Genomic DNA, 18,399 nt, shown 5'->3' on the forward strand with positions numbered 1-18,399 from the left:
ATGCCCCCACCCACTTTCAGCAGATGGGATCGACGGCCAGCTGCCAGGCAGGGACTGACAGTGCGTTATCTAAGGCTGACTGCCAGGTTGTACAGAGACAGGAAAGAGAAGGCTGCCCGGGCGGACTCCTGCACATGTATGTGTTAATTGAATTCTGCTATGAGACGTCAGCTTTTCACTCGTCCTAGACAAACCTAGACCTTGTGCATACCTATCTACAGAATTGCGTTTTTAACGTTGCGCCTTCTTGCAGGCACATCTTCAACTCCTGTCCAGTCTAGCCTTTGAAACATATTGGGAATAGCCCGGCCAATTTCCCCCGGTCCGCCGAGCGATAGCTTCTGGGTCCCCATTCATTCAATCATCTCTCGACCACCTCCTTTTGCATGTTATTATTTTCGTAACCAACTTCTCCGACTTTTTTTGACTATCCCAGGACGACAAGAGGGAGAGATTGAGGGAGAAAGGTTTGGACGAAGAAGAAGCACCACCACCGGCAGAAGAGCGAGCCATTTGTGGGCAAAAGACCACACGCTCGCGCCTTTTCGGTCCACTTTCCGGGGCAACGCCCACGTTTGTCCACTTTCCCATTCGCATTCGATTCGTCCGCCTGTTGCAACAGTCCAGCGTTCTCTCTGGAAGCGCCAAGTCCACTGGCTTCGGCTACAGCCCAACGTCAACAGTCAACAGTCAAGGAAAAACCAGCCAGCAGAGGGAAATCTACTGTTGCATCAACCTTTCCCCGCGCGCGCGCAGTGCCCTTCGCCGCCTGTGACGACAACAACCCATTTTCCAACAACGCCGTGAACCCCTTTCCGAATGCTTCGTACCATTGACCATCTCGACCGATAGCGCGCGGCACCCCGCTCCCCCCCCCCCTTAACGATCGATCCAGCTCGAGTTACAAAGACTGCGGCAGCAATGGGGTTCCTTGGTGTGTACAAGGCCCTGTACGACTACACTCCCCAGGCGGAGGGGGAACTATCAATCACCGAGGGCGACGTTCTGTATGTGTTGGAAAAGAGCACGGATGATGACTGGTGGAAGGCCAAGAAGAAGGCTACGGCCGAGGATGAGGATGAGCCGGTTGGCTTGATCCCGAATAACTACATCGAGGAGGTATGTCACGTCAGAGCATTGGAGGGTACTTGGCCATTCTTTGGTCTCGCTGATACGAGGTGTACAATGGCTGCAGGTAAAACCGGAAAGCAAGGCTCGCGCGCTGTATGAATACACCAGGCAAACCGACGAGGAGCTGTCCTTCCCCGAGGAGGCCCAGCTCGACGTTTACGATACTACTGACCCGGATTGGATTTTGGTAGGGTACCAAGGAGATTTCGGGTTCGCGCCGGCCAACTACATTGAGATTGCGGCTGGTGGACAAAAGCAGGAGGAGGCCGCACCGTCCATCCTAACTCCGCCTCCGCTTCCCGTCAGGACGCCGAGCGATGCCGCGCCCAGCCCCGCCCTTCCCCCGAGACCCCCATCGGAGCCGGCCAGCCCGGCTTCGCCTCCTGTCGCGCCGAACCCAGCCAGCATGATTGCGGGTATGATGGCTGCTCGGGGAGGTCATACCCCCGCGCCATTGGACCTCCAGCCATCTGGACAACGGCATGTTGCTGAAGAAGAAGAAGAAGAACAAGAGGTCAAATCGCCACCTCTTCCGACCCGGCCGCGTGGTGATTCTCAGGCCTCGGAGCCTGCCCGCTCGGCGCCTGCTTCGGGCGGTCTGAAGACACACGGGTTCCGTGACAGTGATCGCATCGACCGCTATAGCGACTCTGTTCCTCAGACTCCAAACACGGCACCACTCACCCCTGGCGACTTTCACATGTATAACATTAATGAAATGGTCTCGGTGATGGGCAAGAAGAAGAAGATGCCTACTACTCTGGGCATCAACCTTCGGACTGGCATTATCTTGATTGCTCCCGAACATGCTTCGGACGGCCCATCGCAGGAGTGGACGGCGAACTTGATGACGCATTATTCTCGGGAAGGCAAGCACGTCTTTATGGAGCTGGTCAAACCAAGCAAGAGCATCGACTTTCATGCGGGCGCAAAGGACACCGCAGAAGAGATTGTTGCGATGCTTGGGGAGCTGGCCGGGGCCGTGCGTGCTGAGGGACTGATGGAGATTGTCAAGGCCACCAAGGGGAGCAAGGTGCCTCAGCAGAAGACTGGCGTTGTTTTGTACGATTTCTTGGCCCAGGGCGAGGACGAGGTTACGGTTGGGATTGGTGATGAGGTTATCATCTTGGACGACACCAAGAGCGAGGAGTGGTGGATGGTCCGCAGGGTTAAGAACCAGTTGGAAGGCGTCGTTCCGAGCAGCTACATTGAAGTCACCGGCATTCTCGACACTCCGGTTCCGACATCGGCTTCCGGTATCAACGCGGGCCGGTCGACCATCGAGCAGAACCGGCTGGAGGAGGCGAGATTGACGAAGGAGGCGCTCAAGGCGGCGAAGCGGGAGGAGAGAAAGGAAAGGGAGGGGAGAAGTTCAGAGGTAGGCCCTGGATTGCGTTTGCCCGAGCGAAGTAGTAGTTTGTCTCAGGCCAGAAATGGTAACACTGTGGGACAACAGCACTCCAGCAGACGCGAGAACGGAGCCTCGGGTTCGTCGAAATCGAAGGATGGGAGCGTCAAGTCGAGTAAGTTTCTTGTGATCTGTGGGGTTTGAAGAGCGCTCGCTGACCATCCTCTTTACTGCAAGAACCCGACCCGGCCAAGGTGCGGACGTGGACGGATCGGTCAAAGTCTTTTACCGTCGAGGCTCAGTTCCTCGGGATGAAGGATGGCAAGCTCAACTTGCACAAGGTGAACGGTGTCAGGATCGCGGTACCCATCGCCAAGATGTCGATTACGGATCTGGAATATGTCGAGCAGATCACCGGCATCTCGCTCGACGAAGACAAGCCCCTTTCCGATCTCAAGAAGAAGGCTGCCGCCGAGAATGCTCGCAGCGGACGTTCCTCGTCTTCCAAGACCAAGGTCGGAGCGTCTATTGAGCCAAAGAAGTCCACTTACGATTGGTTCCAGTTTTTCCTGGATTGCGACATTCAACCTCAGTCCTGCGAACGGTACTGTCAAGCGTTCGAAAGGGACTCCATGGATGAGAGCGTGTTGCCAGACGTGAATGCTACGGTGTTGAGGAAATTGGGATTCAAAGAAGGTGATATCATCAAGGTTATGCGATACCTGGATACGAAGTATGCCCGAGGCAAGGGTAGTGTTGGCGATGATGAGTCTGGTGGTGGTTTGTTCTCGGGTCCTGGGGGCGCTCTCCGAAACAACACCAGAAAGGGACGGCCAGCCCCACCAGTGGAGACTAACAACGTTGTTGATCCTAATGCCTTTAAGAAGGACGGTAGCGGTGCCGAGCCCAAGTCGGCGTCTCCCACCACTGCGACAGGACCGGCAGCTGCAGCGGCCGCTCCAAGCAAACCCGCAGGTGGATTCGATGACGATGCTTGGGATGTGAAGCCTTCCAAGACTCCCGAACCAGCTCCGGCAGCGAAGGCACCTGAACCCGCACCGGCTCCCGTTGCGGCTCCTGCGCCAGCCCCTGCTCCCGCTCCCACTCCCGCTCCCGCCCCCGCTCCCACGCCCAGTACGGCCAAGCTCACGGGCTCGATGCAGGAACTGTCATTGCTCTCTCAGCCATTAGTTCCAGAACAGGTTCAGCCTCCACCAGCTCCTCCTGCTTTGGACTTCTCGCCTGCTCCCACCGCCGCCGCAGTTGCCCCGGTTCCAGCTCCCGCGCAAGTTCCACAGCCTACCGGCGCGACCCCTGGCTTTTTTGGTGGTCTGCAAGCTCCCGTTGTCAACGGACAGCCGCTCACTCAACAGCTCCCGCAAAACATTGCCCGTGCTAGACCTGTGGCACCTCAGTATACCCAGGGTCAAGGCGGTTTGATCGCTCCTCCTCCTCCGTCTCGACCACTATCAGCTCCTCAGACGGCTCAACCCAGTCAATTCGCGCCACCACCACTCCAGCCCCAGATGACGGGCTTCCAGACACAAGTCGCGCCCCCGGGTCAGAGCCTAGCCGAGATCAGCCAGCAGCGGATGCAGCAGCAATACGCCGCCCAGATGCAAGCCCAACAGCAGCAGATGCAGCCTCAAATGACGGGGATGCAGCCCATGATGCAGCCCATGATGACGGGTATTCCTGCTCAGCCAACAGGTTTCCAGCCTGTTCCGGCGGGGCCGTTCATGTCACAACCCACGGGCATGGCACCACCCATGCAGCCGATGCAGATGCAGCCTACCGGGTTTGGTGTTGGTGGGTTCGGACAGCCGCCGGTTCAGCAACAGCCTTTTGCTCCTGGTGGCGGGCTGCCCATGCCGTTGCAGCCTCAGCAGACGGGTATGAGTGTGCTGCAGCCGCAGATGACGGGATTGACTGGGTTTGGGACAACAGGAAGTCCAGTGGGTGGGGGGTTGGCGGCGCCGATGCAGCCTTTGATGCCGCAGAAGACGGGGCCGCCACCGCCGGTGAGATTTGGGGTGCAGCCTGATGCGAAGAAGTTGGCGCCGCAGGCTACCGGACGGAGGGCGAATTTGGCTGCAGCTAGTAAGTTTTTTTTATTTTTATTTTTATTTTTTTGAACCTAGATTACCATGAAGCGATGAAAATGCTGACGCGTTAATAGCACCGGATAATCCGTTTGGGTTTTAATTGTAGTTTGTGAGGGGGTTGGAATGGGTGGTAATGTGAATAGAGGGTGGCCAGGGGGATGTACGGGATGTACGGGGGAAAGTTGGTGGGTTGAGGAGTGGTTAGAAGGGGTGGTTGTTGGAAGAGAAGGGGGCTGTTGTTTGTGTTGTATTGAGTTGTGTGGGTTGTCTCTGGCTGTGGTTGTTGTGGGCTGAAGCGATGCAACCGATTTTACTATATCTATTCTTTGCTTTTTATTATTCAATGCGTTGTTTTTCTTCGAGTAGAACTGCTTGTTGTACTGTGCCATGCAAAATATTTTGGTTCTAGTATAGCGTGCGTGGGAAAAGGGGTAAACAACAGAGAAGAAGGGGTAACTGTACGTACACCTAGGGCGACTTCGCAGCATCAGTTGAGAGGACGATAGGGAAATATATGTTAGTAAACTTTGGGAACCGTTTTGAGAAGTCCATGGGTAGTGAGTGTGTGATTTGGGATGTGTGACCATCTTGGGAATGAGACGCCGTTTATACATTCTTTCAAGGCGCGGTTCAGCATGGCGGTGCCAGCTACCTATCTTGTCCACGTTGTGAGACCTCAACCCAAGGCAGAGATCATATGATAAGCAACATATACCTCCTTTTTCCTCTTCTCTAATTTCTCACAAGTCTAAAACATCACGTACCTCGGCATCTTGACCTGAAGGAGGAGGCCCAGCAAGGTCATGGTCAAAGAGGTCCACATTTCAGCCCCAACCTGGTTGAGCTAGAAGCGACATCTGACCCAAGTCTCAGAATGACGTTTACCCACCAAGTGCCCGCGTGACGGGACGGAAAGCTACCTGGTGTGGAAGTTACTTTGGCACCCCGCTGGAGGGTTGCACTTGGACACCTTGTAGAGAGTACTTGATATTGTGTGTCAGATGAGGCAAAGCAGAGGTAGAGGATACTCGGCCTGTTGATAAGATAAGAAGCTTGATCTGTGCCAAGACTGGTTCAGATCCCCAACAAAACGCACCTCAAAGGGACTTGAGTGGTCCAGAACAGGCTGATGAACGACGACAACTGACGGTTTGCTGCAACAGCTCTCTTCCGAGTTATCCATACGCGAATGACGACGGGGCACATGGCTGGTTGTTAACGGAACCGAGACATCACACAGCAACTGTGGGTGCTACAAGGATATCCCGACGACACTACACTTCGAACTGTTTCTGAAAGAAGGTGGTTGAAAAGTATAGAGGCTGCATCATCTGCCTGGAGGTAGAGAGGTGTGTGGGTGCCTGGTGACCAATAACCACCACACCTTTTAATCAAGAAGCTTCTCCGAACGAACGGCAACAGCCGCCTGATTTGGCCTTCTCCTTTCCAACCACCACCAACCCTTTGTCGAGGTTGGTGTCTACGAACGGAATACACCTAGTCTTTGATCGACACAAAACCTATAACTTCATCAAGCACCATCGACACAAAACCTATAACTTCATCAAGCACCATCGACAAAACCGCCCCTACCTAGATAGCATCAGCAACGCCTGCTTCAAACAACCGCCCAGCATGCGCGACCCCTTCCCCATCGCCCCGATCCCGGCCCTCTCAGCCTGGATCCAACCCTACGCCGACGCCCTTCACCTCCCGACTCTCCCTCTGCACATCCACGAAGTCCTCGGCGCCGCCGCCTTCTACACCTTTGTGCACACCATCCTCTCCCCCATCATCTCCAACGCCTTCTTCTCGAAATACTACCCCAAGAACCACCGCGCCAGAAAGGCCAACTGGGATGCCCATGTCGTTTCCCTCGCGCAGTCAGTCCTGATCAACGGGCTGGCGCTATGGACGATGTACTATGACGAGGAGAGGGCCAACAGCGACTGGGAGCAGAGAGTATGGGGGTACACTGGAGCAAGTGGTATGATCCAGGCTCTGGCAGCGGGATATTTCGTCTGGGACTTGGGAATCACGCTGTTGAATCTGGATATTTTTGGGTTGGGGCTGCTGGCGCATGCGGTGAGCGCGCTGGCGGTTTATACTTTTGGATTCGTACGTTTGATGCTCCCTCTCTCTCGCCCCCTGTTTTGATGGAATGCGGTGTACTGACGAAACTACTAGCGCCCCTATCTGAACTACTACTCCTCCATCTTCATCCTCTACGAGCTCTCCACCCCGTTCCTGAACATCCACTGGTTCTTTGACAAGCTGAACATGACCGGTTCCAAGCCGCAGCTCTACAACGGGATCGCGCTTTTGGTCGTCTTCTTCTGCTGCAGACTCGTCTGGGGAACGTACCAATCCGCTGTTGTGTATGTTGACATGTGGAAGGCTGTGCAGAGGGGCCCCGATGCGGGTTACATTGCTGCCGCGTTTGAGAAGGCTTCTGGGGTGGACAAGAATTTGATGCATTTTGCCAAGGATGCGGGGCCGGTGCCGGTTTGGTTGGCGGTCACGTATGTGGCGAGCAATCTGACGCTGAACACGCTGAACTGGTATTGGTATTTCAAGATGATTTCTGCGGTGAAGAAGAGGTTTGAGCCGGCGAAGAAGGAGAAGGCTGCTGTTCCTGCTGGGGGTAAGGGGACTGGCAATGTGGCGACGGGGGCGATGGTGGGGGAGAAGCAGGGGCTGAGGCAGAGGGCGCACTCGATTGAGGATGTGGTGCCTGATTCAGAGGAGCTGAGGCAGGGGACTATTCAGTAGGGATGATGTGTGAAGGTTGAGAGGGGCGTTGGATAGGGGCAATGTGGGGTGTATAGGGGGGGTGTGGTGTTGGTTACTGTGGCCTGGGTTTCTGGATGATGTACGGACGGGTGGGCGGGCTGTGTGTATAGCTGTTGATGGTTGTTGTTGTTTTTTCTCGTTTTCGTTTACCTCACTACGTAATCATGGGATATGGAGTATTTAAGCTGGCATTCGGTCGCTTTTTTTTATGTCGTGTATGGTGTGTGCACACTTTGAACTTGGATTCGGTTTTTTGGTGGTGATGGTGAGATCTTTCTACGAGCCTTGTTCCTTTCTGTCATTGTTCGGCAGGCTCTGCTGAATATTGAAGACGGGCGGGAGTTTACCTACCTACCTCATCTAGTTGTTCACCCTGGGTACCAAGAGAAAGGATTAAACTGCTTAACCAAGGTGACCGACGTTTCTGTGAGTGCCCCCTGATGTTGTTGTGACATGTGCCTGTGTGTGTTGACAGAAGGCCTTGAGAGCCGCTGGTTTCCATTCCAAATTGATACCAGTGAAGCAAAAATAAGAAAGTGAATAGACAATTTAAAATTGTTTGATACTCAAATGCCCTCATGGCTACCTAAGGTATGTTCAGTCCTCAAAGAGTCAGACCTTGATCTTTGACGATCACCAACTCCGGCGAGAAGGAAAGTATAATCTCTCACCACAGGCTAGTCTATATGGGCCCTGAAATTTAAACATTGCGGTCACTACTTCGCTTTCTGCTTCACAAACTATACCTATTGAGCAGTGTGTAGCTACCTCACGGTTCACGATATTGACCCGGGTCTTGCTGTTCTCCAAGGCGCTAGTTAGAACATCCCCTTGAAGGGCGAGCACAATCTCAGACAACGCAGGGTGGAGGCAGTGTTTTAAAAGCGGTTTTGGGTCAGGTAATGTTTGAGGAGAATGTTTTGTCTGTAGCTGAGGGGGCTGAAAAGGGGGGGAGGTGGTTGCCATCCGGCCAGACTATTGTCAAGTTTCAACATTGGCAAGGCAAGGGGAGGCTATTGTTGCCTCTTGAGTCTGCCTTACCTATGGTCTCTCATCGCCCTGCTCTCTCGGGCGGTGGGATGAGTTGGAGGGGTAATCCCCTGGGCTTGGTAGGGACTCCTGAGGTTGAGAACAAGCCCCCCACGCTTGACGGGGGCTCTCCCACACACACGCCGGCGAGGGACATGTCTCGTGCTACCAACTTGGTTTTGTGAGTGAAGGTGCTGTTCTATTTAGGTTATGCCCGGACACACCGGGCGCTTGGAGATTTGCTTTGGCTTCCTGTGTGTGCTTTTGTTGGAAATTGTGTACGCCGCATGGTTTGGTGGAAAGGGGGGGAGTTTGTGTGACGGGATGACAAATCTAGAGCAATGGGAGGTTTAAGATTGAGATGGTAGGAAAGATGGGATGTTTAGGCAAACATGGAGGTTACGTATGGGCCCCTCCGGTGGTCGTGGTTGTTGGGTGTGGTTGTGTGTGTCATACACAGTGATGGTGATGGTGATGGTCTGTGAAAAACTGACCTTGTGAAATTCAACTCGAGTCTTAAATCTCTAGAATAGGCTTTCTGGAAAACTAAATTCTATTGAGACAGTGTAGACTAGCGTCGGGCCACTAATTTTGATGTCGCGTGTTGACATCGTTACGGCGAGGAGGGCAGAACTTTGCAAACTGGGCCAAGTGATCATCATTGAATGCCATCATGGAATTATCTAGATACCACTTTGAAACCCAACAGGGAAACAGGCACACTACTATCGTCATTCATACTATACACCGCTCTCATATCACCAGTGATACCTATATTGAGACGTGTTCTCTGATAGATGCATACCTACATATCATCTTCCCCAACCCTCCCTAACAAACAACTCCATCCTCACCTCCCCCCTCGGCGCTACCCCCTCTCCATCGGGGCTAACAAGAGCCCCTTACCATAATACCCATGAACCTTATTATAGCCTCCTCATGATACAACCGCGTCACGCTGTACATCACCCGGCAGCACAATACTCACCATCTCTATCCAACAAACACACATCCAAGGCAACATGAAGCAGCACCAGCCCTACAAAGGCAGGAGACAAAGCACAAAGGAGGCGGCGTAGAAAAACGCCTGAATGACACCGCATGTACCTACACGACTACTACCCCATACCGACTCACCGCATTCCCTTCCCGCTTTCCCACAAATCCTCCCGAGAGAGAGAGAGAGAGAGAGAGCGAGAGAGTGCTCGGCATTTCGCTTCCAGAAGGAAAATTGACCACCACCACCCCTCAAGTCTGGCGAGGAGGTTTCCCGTCTCGCCTCTCAAGTTCACCTTGCAGCTCGCCTCCCTGGTACGCCTCACCCCCTTCTCCTCGGGTCCTTTCCGATGGCCGTTAACTTTCTCAACCGTTTGAGGAATCCTTGCCGTGTGTTATCGAGATGAATAGGTGTATGGGCTGACCTGTTGAAGTAGTTGGAAGCTACCTAAGCTCATGGAGATATCGGGGATTCTTTTGCCTCTGAATAATCACCATCACAATCCCTGAACATGAGAGAAAGCACATAAACTGCATACCACACAACCAGGGAAGCCAGCCAGCTCGCCATGTGGTATTTCGACGTTCCATCCCACCGTTGCCTCTCCCCCGTCAACCCAGAAAGCAGATACCTATACTGCTGTCAAAAACACAGAAAAACTTGCTTGTACCTGTCAGGGCCCAACCCAAGCCCGGCCGGCCGGCCACCCGATCCAAGTCTGCAACTTACAGCCACCCACCCCCCCCTGGTCAAGAAAAAGGGTCGGATTTCTATCCGGCCATGTTAATTCAGACCTCGTTGCTTCGAAAAAGAAATTAGGCTTCTATATTGTTTGAGAAACCACTGGTTCGCCACGTTTTTCTTTTGCTTGAAAGTGGCGTGTTGTGTTTATAATAGCGATCTCCCTGCATGATAGCAGATGCTATCAGATAGGTTAGTGACCAGATACATGGAGGCTTCGCCTCAACACCGACAAGAAATCAAGGCCAAAAGTTCCGACTACAGCCGCGCGTCTGGGCCCGGGGGGGGGAGGGGGGGGTGGTGGATAGATAGTTAAGTGGAGTTTTTGATCATAATGATATGATCTACCCTGCTGTCGGGACCGAAAGCTGTCTGTCGGTGTCGGCGGCGGCTGTGAAGATGGTTTGGTAGGGGCAGGTAGAAATCGCACTTGGGAAGGCTGCGGATGGAGGAGGGGCTTGCTAGCTCTATTCGATATCTAATTTGGTCTGTTGTTGTTGTTGTTGTTGTTGACGTCCAGTCTCAAGCGCGCTCGTACTCGTGATGCTTTGACAGCTAAGAGCTCCAGCAAACCACTTTCCCACAGCTTCGTGGCGGCGGCACATTGCAAGAAGCTTGTCTGGCCTCCCTCCCGCATGCCCTTTCTCCCACCTCTGTCTCTCTCTCTCTCTCTACTCTCTAACCAAATCCCCCCCCCTCCTTTCCCTTCACAGTGATGTTAGTGGTAGTCGTCGTCGTCGTCGGCGACCTACTCCAGGAGAAGGAAGAGGCACAGCTCCTTTCCATCGGGAAGGATCCATCCCCTTACCTTAACCCCCTACACCACCCAATCTCGAAACAACCGCGCCAAAAAAGCAACACCACGACGCACGTCTCCTCCTCCTCCCACGGCGTTCATCTCGGCAGCATTTCAAGCATCCCAATGCAAGGAGTTGCAGTTGCATCATGACAAGTTATCTGCGGCGCGTGCTATTTTCCTCTCTGTCGACATCATCGACATCCCTTGTTAGAGTTTCACCCAAGCATAACATGGGCAGCAAGCGGACAGCTTCGTAAAGCCTTCTGTTCCGGTTGGTCCGGCTGGCTGGTGGAATCATGGGAGAAAAGGGGGCGGTGGTGGAACTGCATTACAGTAGTCACTAAAATCAAGGAAGTTGAGTCGTGTACCGTGTTATTTTTTGCTTGTTGGCAGTGACAAAACTGAGTGAGTGGATGGGTTGTGGGTATCGAGCTGCGCAAATCCCTTACCCACACCCCGTCGTTTACAAAATGTTCTGCTTGACGGGATATAAACCACAACGATGTGGTTACTCAGCGGTGGAAATTGTTCTGCCACCGAGATTGTTGACAGGTCCTCCGGGCGGGTTGAAAGGCCCTTTCGCAACCCCTCAGGGCCTGGAATGTCCATCCAGTAATAGTCAGCCACTCTCCCGCCCGAGACACAACCATCAAGGTACCCTACTCCTAACCCTCCTCCTCCGGCCGCCGCTGCTCCCCACGATGACAAGGTTCCCCGATTTGTTCACCGGTAAGGAAGCCTTGGCTCTGCGCTCCCTATCCGTCCGGTAGGATCAAAGAACTTTGACAACAACGGACAATGGTACGCTCCTCCCCCCCACAGTCTCTATGCAGGGGGGGGCTTCATTAAGGAAGGGGTCGTAGTCAGTGGCACAGAGCGTCTTCGGGCTGGCGAATTAGGGGAAATGACTTCGTATGTAGGTGCTTTGATAGTTTCCATGTGGTAAGGTAGGAACTGGATAGAGTTAGGGAGACAGGGGAGCCCGAGCTGGCTGGCGTGTACCGGAGCCATCTCCGACAAAATACCAGCCTGTAGAACTGCCCCCCCTTTCCCCTTCTTCCGTGACGCCCGCTCATTCTTTCCTGGTCGAGATAAGGTACCTATAAATGTTGGGAAAACGGGCGTGGATGCCGGGTTCCATGCTTCTAGAGGAGCATGAGATTCTGACAGATGGCTTTAATATTCCGTCCTTGCAGCAAACTTGGCTACTGCTTGTACTCCGTACTGGGCCACTGGCGAGCGGAGCATATCTTCCTAGAAGAGAGCGTGCTATCATCAGGGTCACCGCTCGGACGCCCTGGATATCAAGGTCGGATGCGATGTGATGTGATGATATCCCTTCCGTCTGTTCCGTCCGACTTCCACAACCATAGCAACAGAAGAATTTCGAGCTTCTGGAAGACGTCCCACGCCGCCTCCCCTTCATGTTTCGCATCTTCGACCGCTAAAACGCTTGTCTTGGACGGTACCAAACAAGCCAGGCGCATAGTTGCGAATCCTTCAGCGCCACCATCACATCAAGGTCATTATGTCAGCAGCGGTTACAGTTCTGACACCAGGCGCTCTGCTTCTAGAAAGACGCAATATCCAGATGAGCCAGGGATATATCAAGTAATGACGAACGACTATACACTTCAAGAAGTCACCCAGTGCCACCTTGTAGCTTCCGTGGGTAGTCTAGTCAGGTCCAGAGGCAGGGAAAACTGAGGGCGATAGGCGAAATGATGCAGAGGCTTCATCGTCTAACCAAATCTTACAAGTGTAATAACAACTGTATCACTGAAGAAGCCGGGGCGATCATGATGGCAACATTGGCTTCAGGGATGGGACCTTCGTGCAAGTCCGAGCGAAACAGGCAGCGCCGTGTCGTTATGGCGGTTGAACGCCACAGCGTGTCTTCCGGCCGCCGAGTGATGGGGCTGATGCACGATGAGCCGGCTCGAGCCACGCCCGAAACAGAGCCATATTGCCTGATAGGGCTGATGGTGGCCTTGTGAGTTTTTTGGTTGCAGACCCTGACAAACTGCTGGTGAACGACCGAAGGCTGGCACCATCGGGTTTCTGGATTTGGAAGCCGGCGAAGGTGCAACAAGAGCCAGTGGTTGGTTGCTTGCAAAGCCTCGGGTATCGATTTCCAATCGCTGATGGATGAGTGTCATCGCGTGGAGACCTCGGACTTTGGGTCGCTTTCGAAAAGAGTTGCAGTTACTAGTCAGATACGGTAGAGCTCAAGCTTCGCTGGGCCATATGGGCGAATATCGTGATTTGAGAATGTATAGTATCCAACTGCAACTAACGTTCCAACGCCAGGCCCCGAAAAGGCAGCTCGATGGCATGGCCGACTAGCTGTGCCTCTCTGGCGGTGTCCGGGTTTCGGATTAGCAAAGATTCCCCATGTTGGGTCAGGGTCAGATGGCTGAGAAACCTCGACCAGGTTAGAGGACGGACGGCTTTTTGAAGAAACAGTTGGAAAACGTACCGGATCTAATTAATGATCACCTACTCCACACACGTGTCATCCCAGGTGATTCCTCATGCTCGCGAGTGTGGCGTTTGGCACTTCTGGCCCAACAGTGGGTGGGTTGGTTCATAGCGAGTGGTTATTGTACGACCAACAACAGTAACTGTGAACCCATTTGGCATCTGTTGTGGAGCGCGCGGAACTGGGTAAGCCGGTGGCACGTTGTGTGTGTTTGCGAGATTCGAATCTGACCGGTGTAACTGTCGTCGTTCTCACCGTTTCTCGGTCCAACACTTTGCTGCCGGCCGCCGTTTGTCCGAATTGGTTGTCACAAGCCACACGCAGTGGTTCCAGCCTTGAAGAAACGCCCTTTCAGCCACTGACGCACAAGCCCGCCGCCCTACAGGGCTGATGGATCAACTCGTTCGTTCATTGAACTTCTGACCTCGATGTGCAGAACCATCAGACCGCGCAGCTGATGCAAGACTGTACCTGTTATTTGACTCGCTGACTGCATGCTGACCCAAAATGACTCCGTAGTAGATAAGCACCATCGCCTTCTCACCGCCCTTATCACATGGACGTTGGGCTGGAGTACTTGTGAACCTCAGCTTGAGCATAAGATGATCAGCCCAGGTGGAATATCACTGAGGCAGCGCCCCTGTTATGTGAGATGATCATTCGGGTAAATAGATTGCCTGGCGTATTCAAATCTACTGTAGGCACTCTGCAAGCAAACCGCCGCAAACATAAAGAGTCGGTGAAGCTGACAGGGTGAACGCTACACTCACAAGTGGAAAAAAAGCCCTCAGTGGATAGACTGCATACCCAGTCACATAGATCGCGGGGTGCTTCTGAACAAACGATCCTGGATGTGCGAGCAATCGCGGTGGATGCGGGGATGAAGTTGTAATGACAGACACCTGCTGACTGCCCACCCGTCTCTCCAACGGCACGAGTGAGGCACCGGGCGGTGGGTAGTGATGAGGAGAACCAAGGGCATATGCCATGAGTTTTGCTGTGCCCTTGAGGTCCAACGACGGAACCCACGGCGGGCGATTTCAGCGTTCCTGTCATGTGGTTGTAGTAGGGCTTCTGTTGTGATACCTGTTGGAACATCTAAAGCGGGGTGTTGAGGACTGTCCTATTTATCGCGACATAGCCATGCCAGGACGGCACCCCGCTTGAAGTGTGTTCCAACGACTGACTGTTAGCTGCGTGGGCGGCGCCTTGCCCGTTGCTGTTGGTACTGTTGGTGTAACCAGTGCCTGTATGCCAGTCCTCAACACGAAAACCCTCGATCGCTGGCAGCACGGCTGACCCGAATGTTGGCCAATCCAATCGGAAGATTTGGGTTCAAAGTGCATATCCCGACAGCCACTTCGGCCCCCAGGCACCTGTTGTCACTTTTGATATTTGGGACTTTAACATCTCACGCCCCCGCAAAACTGGTATGGAAATGCTGCAGATGGATGATGTTTGGGTGATCTTCGGGAAGGACAACACCACCCACCATTTCGATAGTCCTTATGGCTACACTACCGGCGCCGGAGATAGACCACGTTTGATTCGAGCGTCGGCACCGGAACTGCATTCATATGCGCGGACGGCGGCTAGAAGTGTGACTTCGGTTTCTGTGGCTGACAGGAGTCACCGTGATTGGGAATGCTAGCCGCCAGAATGCAGCCAAATCTGCCACTTCACGGTTGAGTACACCCCCTTGTGGGTTGCTGAGGTCTGTGAAAGATAGCTTGATAACTGAACCGGGCTGACATGTCTATCTATGGGTGTGTTCGGTAGGCTGTGAAATGGTAGGCACCTGAATGTCTGTACTTAACATTGAGATTCTGGTTGTTGGCTTCTCTTCGCGCTCTTCAGGATCTAGACAAGCTTCCAATGTCGTTGAAACGGCTGCGCCATCACGATCCCGAAATTTGAGTTCTTACGCAGCGTAACTGGGAGCTAGATGGGCGCGAGCCGCGATCAAAGTCCGATTTCGAGAGATCGGTTTCCGATACGGGGCAATAACAGGCGATCAAGTTGGGGACTAGCCCAGGCAACAGAATAAAATGTGGCTAAACTTAACGGCCGTGTCGATTGCGCGGGGGTTCCTGGTCTCCACAACAATGCTGCCCCTCACTCCAGGCTTAGCATCTGCAGGTGAAGAGGGGTGGTGATGTCGAATCAGATACCGAGACTGGAATACCCTTCTTCAATGCAATGGGATGTTCCAAAAAGGCATCTTGCATGCAGATATCGAGGATATCAGCATGTAATTAGGGGGGGACACTAGCTTGGCCACTCAGGCTACAGTATGTATAAGTGGATCTCGGCGGCACAGGGCTGGAACACTAACTTTGGTCCTTGGGTCTGTCTCATAATCTCGTGGCTTGGGTTTGTTATTCAAAAGTTGATTGAGACGGAAGTAGTCATGAAATAGGAGACCAGACCTATGCATTCTCGGCATGATTGGGCACCAGGTATGCTGTCAGACTGATCTCCTGGGACAGGGCATACTGCACTGTCAGCTTGATTTCGATTGGTTTGCCCACTTACGAGAATCTTGGAGCAGACTATTGGACTCCATTCTTTTCCCGAGTTTGGCAGGTGAGTGCACTAGTGTAGATGTAGACCAAGCTGGGTTTCTTCGTATTCTCCCTGGCCACAAAAAAAACCGAAGACACTATACAATTAGCAGCCTTTCATACACACCGTTCTCACTCAAAGACAACCATAAAATTGTACCAAAATTCTTATATGTTTCAAAAGTACTAAAACAGTAGTGTTTAAAAGATGGGAGGATTTGATGAAGTGGTGGTTGAGAAAATTACGTTTTAATATAGACGTGGTTGTGTAAGTGACGGTGATTTAGGTATTCCACCAAAGAACGAGCGCCGCTGGAAAGAAGTGGGGTCTCCCGAGAACTATCGCCGTGCGCGTCGTTGTGATCGCCGAAGTGTCCGGGGCTCCGGCCGCCCGGCTTCTTTTTCAATATCAAATACCCTTTCGGCGGTCGCGAGAACGTCAAAACACTCTCCTTCCCTCATCTAAGCAAACAAGCGCCGCGCATGAGCAGTGTTTGGAACAGCTGTGCCAGCGCCGCAAGGGCTCACGGGCTTCGAGAACAAATGGAAGACAATGCGGGAAGACTCGAGCCAACGGCGTAGATGACATGTCTTGGCACAAAAGTCCGACGGGGGACTTTTGAGGTTGGATCGCTTGTCGTTCGCCGTGACAGCAGCAAGACTTCCAATGCCCCGGAGCTGGAAAGCCTTGTGAAAGTGGTGGCCTAAGCTGCGCCTACTGTCCAGTGCAACCCCTGCTGTGTCGGGACATGCGAGACAACCGCTCGTCAATCGTTTAATGTTCGCCGGTTTGCCGCGATGGATGGCCCGTGCATGTCCGTTTTGACCGCTATACGCTATGCACGATGGGGTTCCTCGAAACGGAATCAGCAACTTGACCCAGTGCGTCGGGACAGGGTTCAGGATCCTTCAACACGACTTCATCTCCCTCTGCCGCAAACTCGAGGTGCTCGCCCACACCAAAGAAATCATTCCCCCGCTGACAGCTTGTTCACAAGTCTCCCCTCAGGATACGCCGGTCATGAGCCGCTGGCAGGCATTTCTCTCGGGGACGACGAAAACATGTACTTATTGCAACTTCGCCTGAACCCTTCACCTAGCTGCCACATCTTTCCACAGGTATTTTGCCCGTCTTTTTGTCTTCCCCCGCGAGGACTTTGAGTCTTCTGCAGGAGTGGATCTTGCCAGACTCCCCATGTCTCTCAACGAGGCAATTTGACCTATTGGCTGTCCCCGCTGACAATACTGATCCTGCCCCGCTATATGAATAACGTCGTCTCTGGGAGTTCTGCGAGATCCCTTTCTCCTCGCTCGTCTGCCGTCATGCCCACCAAACCCTCCGAATTCTTCACCGTGGCGGTATTTGGGTCTTTGCGCCGTGAAACGTCCAAGTCAAACCCGCATAAATCAACTCGAACAGACGCCAGCCGCGCATGGCGGGAACCAGCGTTTGCTTCTTTGGTCTGATTGATTCCGCCAGACGCCGCAGACACACTCCCGGGACAACCTGTATGGTCACCGTCACCTTGATCATAGGCATGTGGTCATTGTGCAGCATTGTCCTGGATAAGAGTGCAGTTGCACTACTCAGAGGAACATCTTCCAACATCCCATGCCATCTCTCCCGCGACATTGCTGGGCAGTCCTGTCTGGGCACGGCACATACACCTTCTTTTCACCTAAGAGCATGCTGTTTCTCATAGCACCGCGCGGCACAGCTTCCCATAATCTTCTGCTGGCACCTGAACCGGGCATTCATGGACAGAGATGGAAACGCTGGAGCCTGGGGGCCATGACATGACCGTTTCACTTCTGCGCCACTTGATCGCTCAGTCCGTTCCCAGTCTCTTGTTTCCTCTCTCCCCTTCTTCTCTATGCTCGGCCATCTTCATTCCAAGTGGGAGGGAGATTCTGAACGAGGAGACTCTTTCCAATGTTTGGTCTTCAGGGGGAGGACGTACATCTTGACCAACTGTCAAGCACACGGGCATGCTACCACCTGCGGAAGAGACCTTCCCCATACCTACACAGTGTACGCAATGCTGTCATTGCCCCAGTAGGGTCGCTGACTCGTCGACTTTGACAAGCAGTTAATTCAGCATATTTCTCCAAGCTAGTCTCTTTTTGGTTGTCTCTTCCAGTGTAGGGCTTGTTTTCCCGCACTCTTTTTATGCATCTTGTTTGTATCGAGGTACTGTTCTAGATCCACACCACCACCCACACCCACCCTGTCTCCCGCCGTTCAGTGGCCCTTGCCAGAACCCCTTACCCCGACCCCTGGAACGTGCCTCGCTCTCTCTGTCGTTCCCGGCCTTTCTCCCTGTCAGGCTTGTAGAACCCATGTATACCCGCAGCCCACTGGGGTGCGGATTCCTTGCCGGCCCAAATTCGCTCTGGGTGCTCGATGTAT

General features: G+C 53.3%; 2 protein-coding genes across 2 annotated transcripts; both read left to right on the forward strand.

Annotated features, from left to right (window-relative positions):
- The first annotated feature begins 64 nt into the window (after positions 1 to 64).
- Positions 65 to 5,274, forward strand: SLA1 (cytoskeletal protein binding protein). Its single transcript, XM_062886317.1, is given in 5 exon segments — positions 65 to 1,119; positions 1,196 to 2,654; positions 2,717 to 4,579; positions 4,659 to 4,744; positions 4,754 to 5,274. Coding segments are annotated over 4 exon segments (3,546 nt in total). The 5' UTR covers positions 65 to 921; the 3' UTR covers positions 4,685 to 4,744; positions 4,754 to 5,274.
- Positions 5,275 to 6,219: 945 nt separating this feature from the next.
- QC762_118810 (uncharacterized protein) lies at positions 6,220 to 7,356 on the forward strand (the record flags this gene model as incomplete). The annotated part of the gene is made up of 2 exons (XM_062886318.1): positions 6,220 to 6,702; positions 6,772 to 7,356. 2 exons carry the CDS (start codon positions 6,220 to 6,222, stop codon positions 7,354 to 7,356), a joined length of 1,068 nt encoding a protein of 355 aa, XP_062749390.1.
- Between the last annotated feature and the right edge of the window lie 11,043 nt (positions 7,357 to 18,399).

Source organism: Podospora pseudocomata, assembly GCF_035222375.1.
Source record: "Podospora pseudocomata strain CBS 415.72m chromosome 1 map unlocalized CBS415.72m_1, whole genome shotgun sequence".
In the NCBI taxonomy this organism is placed as follows: Eukaryota; Fungi; Ascomycota; class Sordariomycetes; order Sordariales; family Podosporaceae; genus Podospora; species Podospora pseudocomata.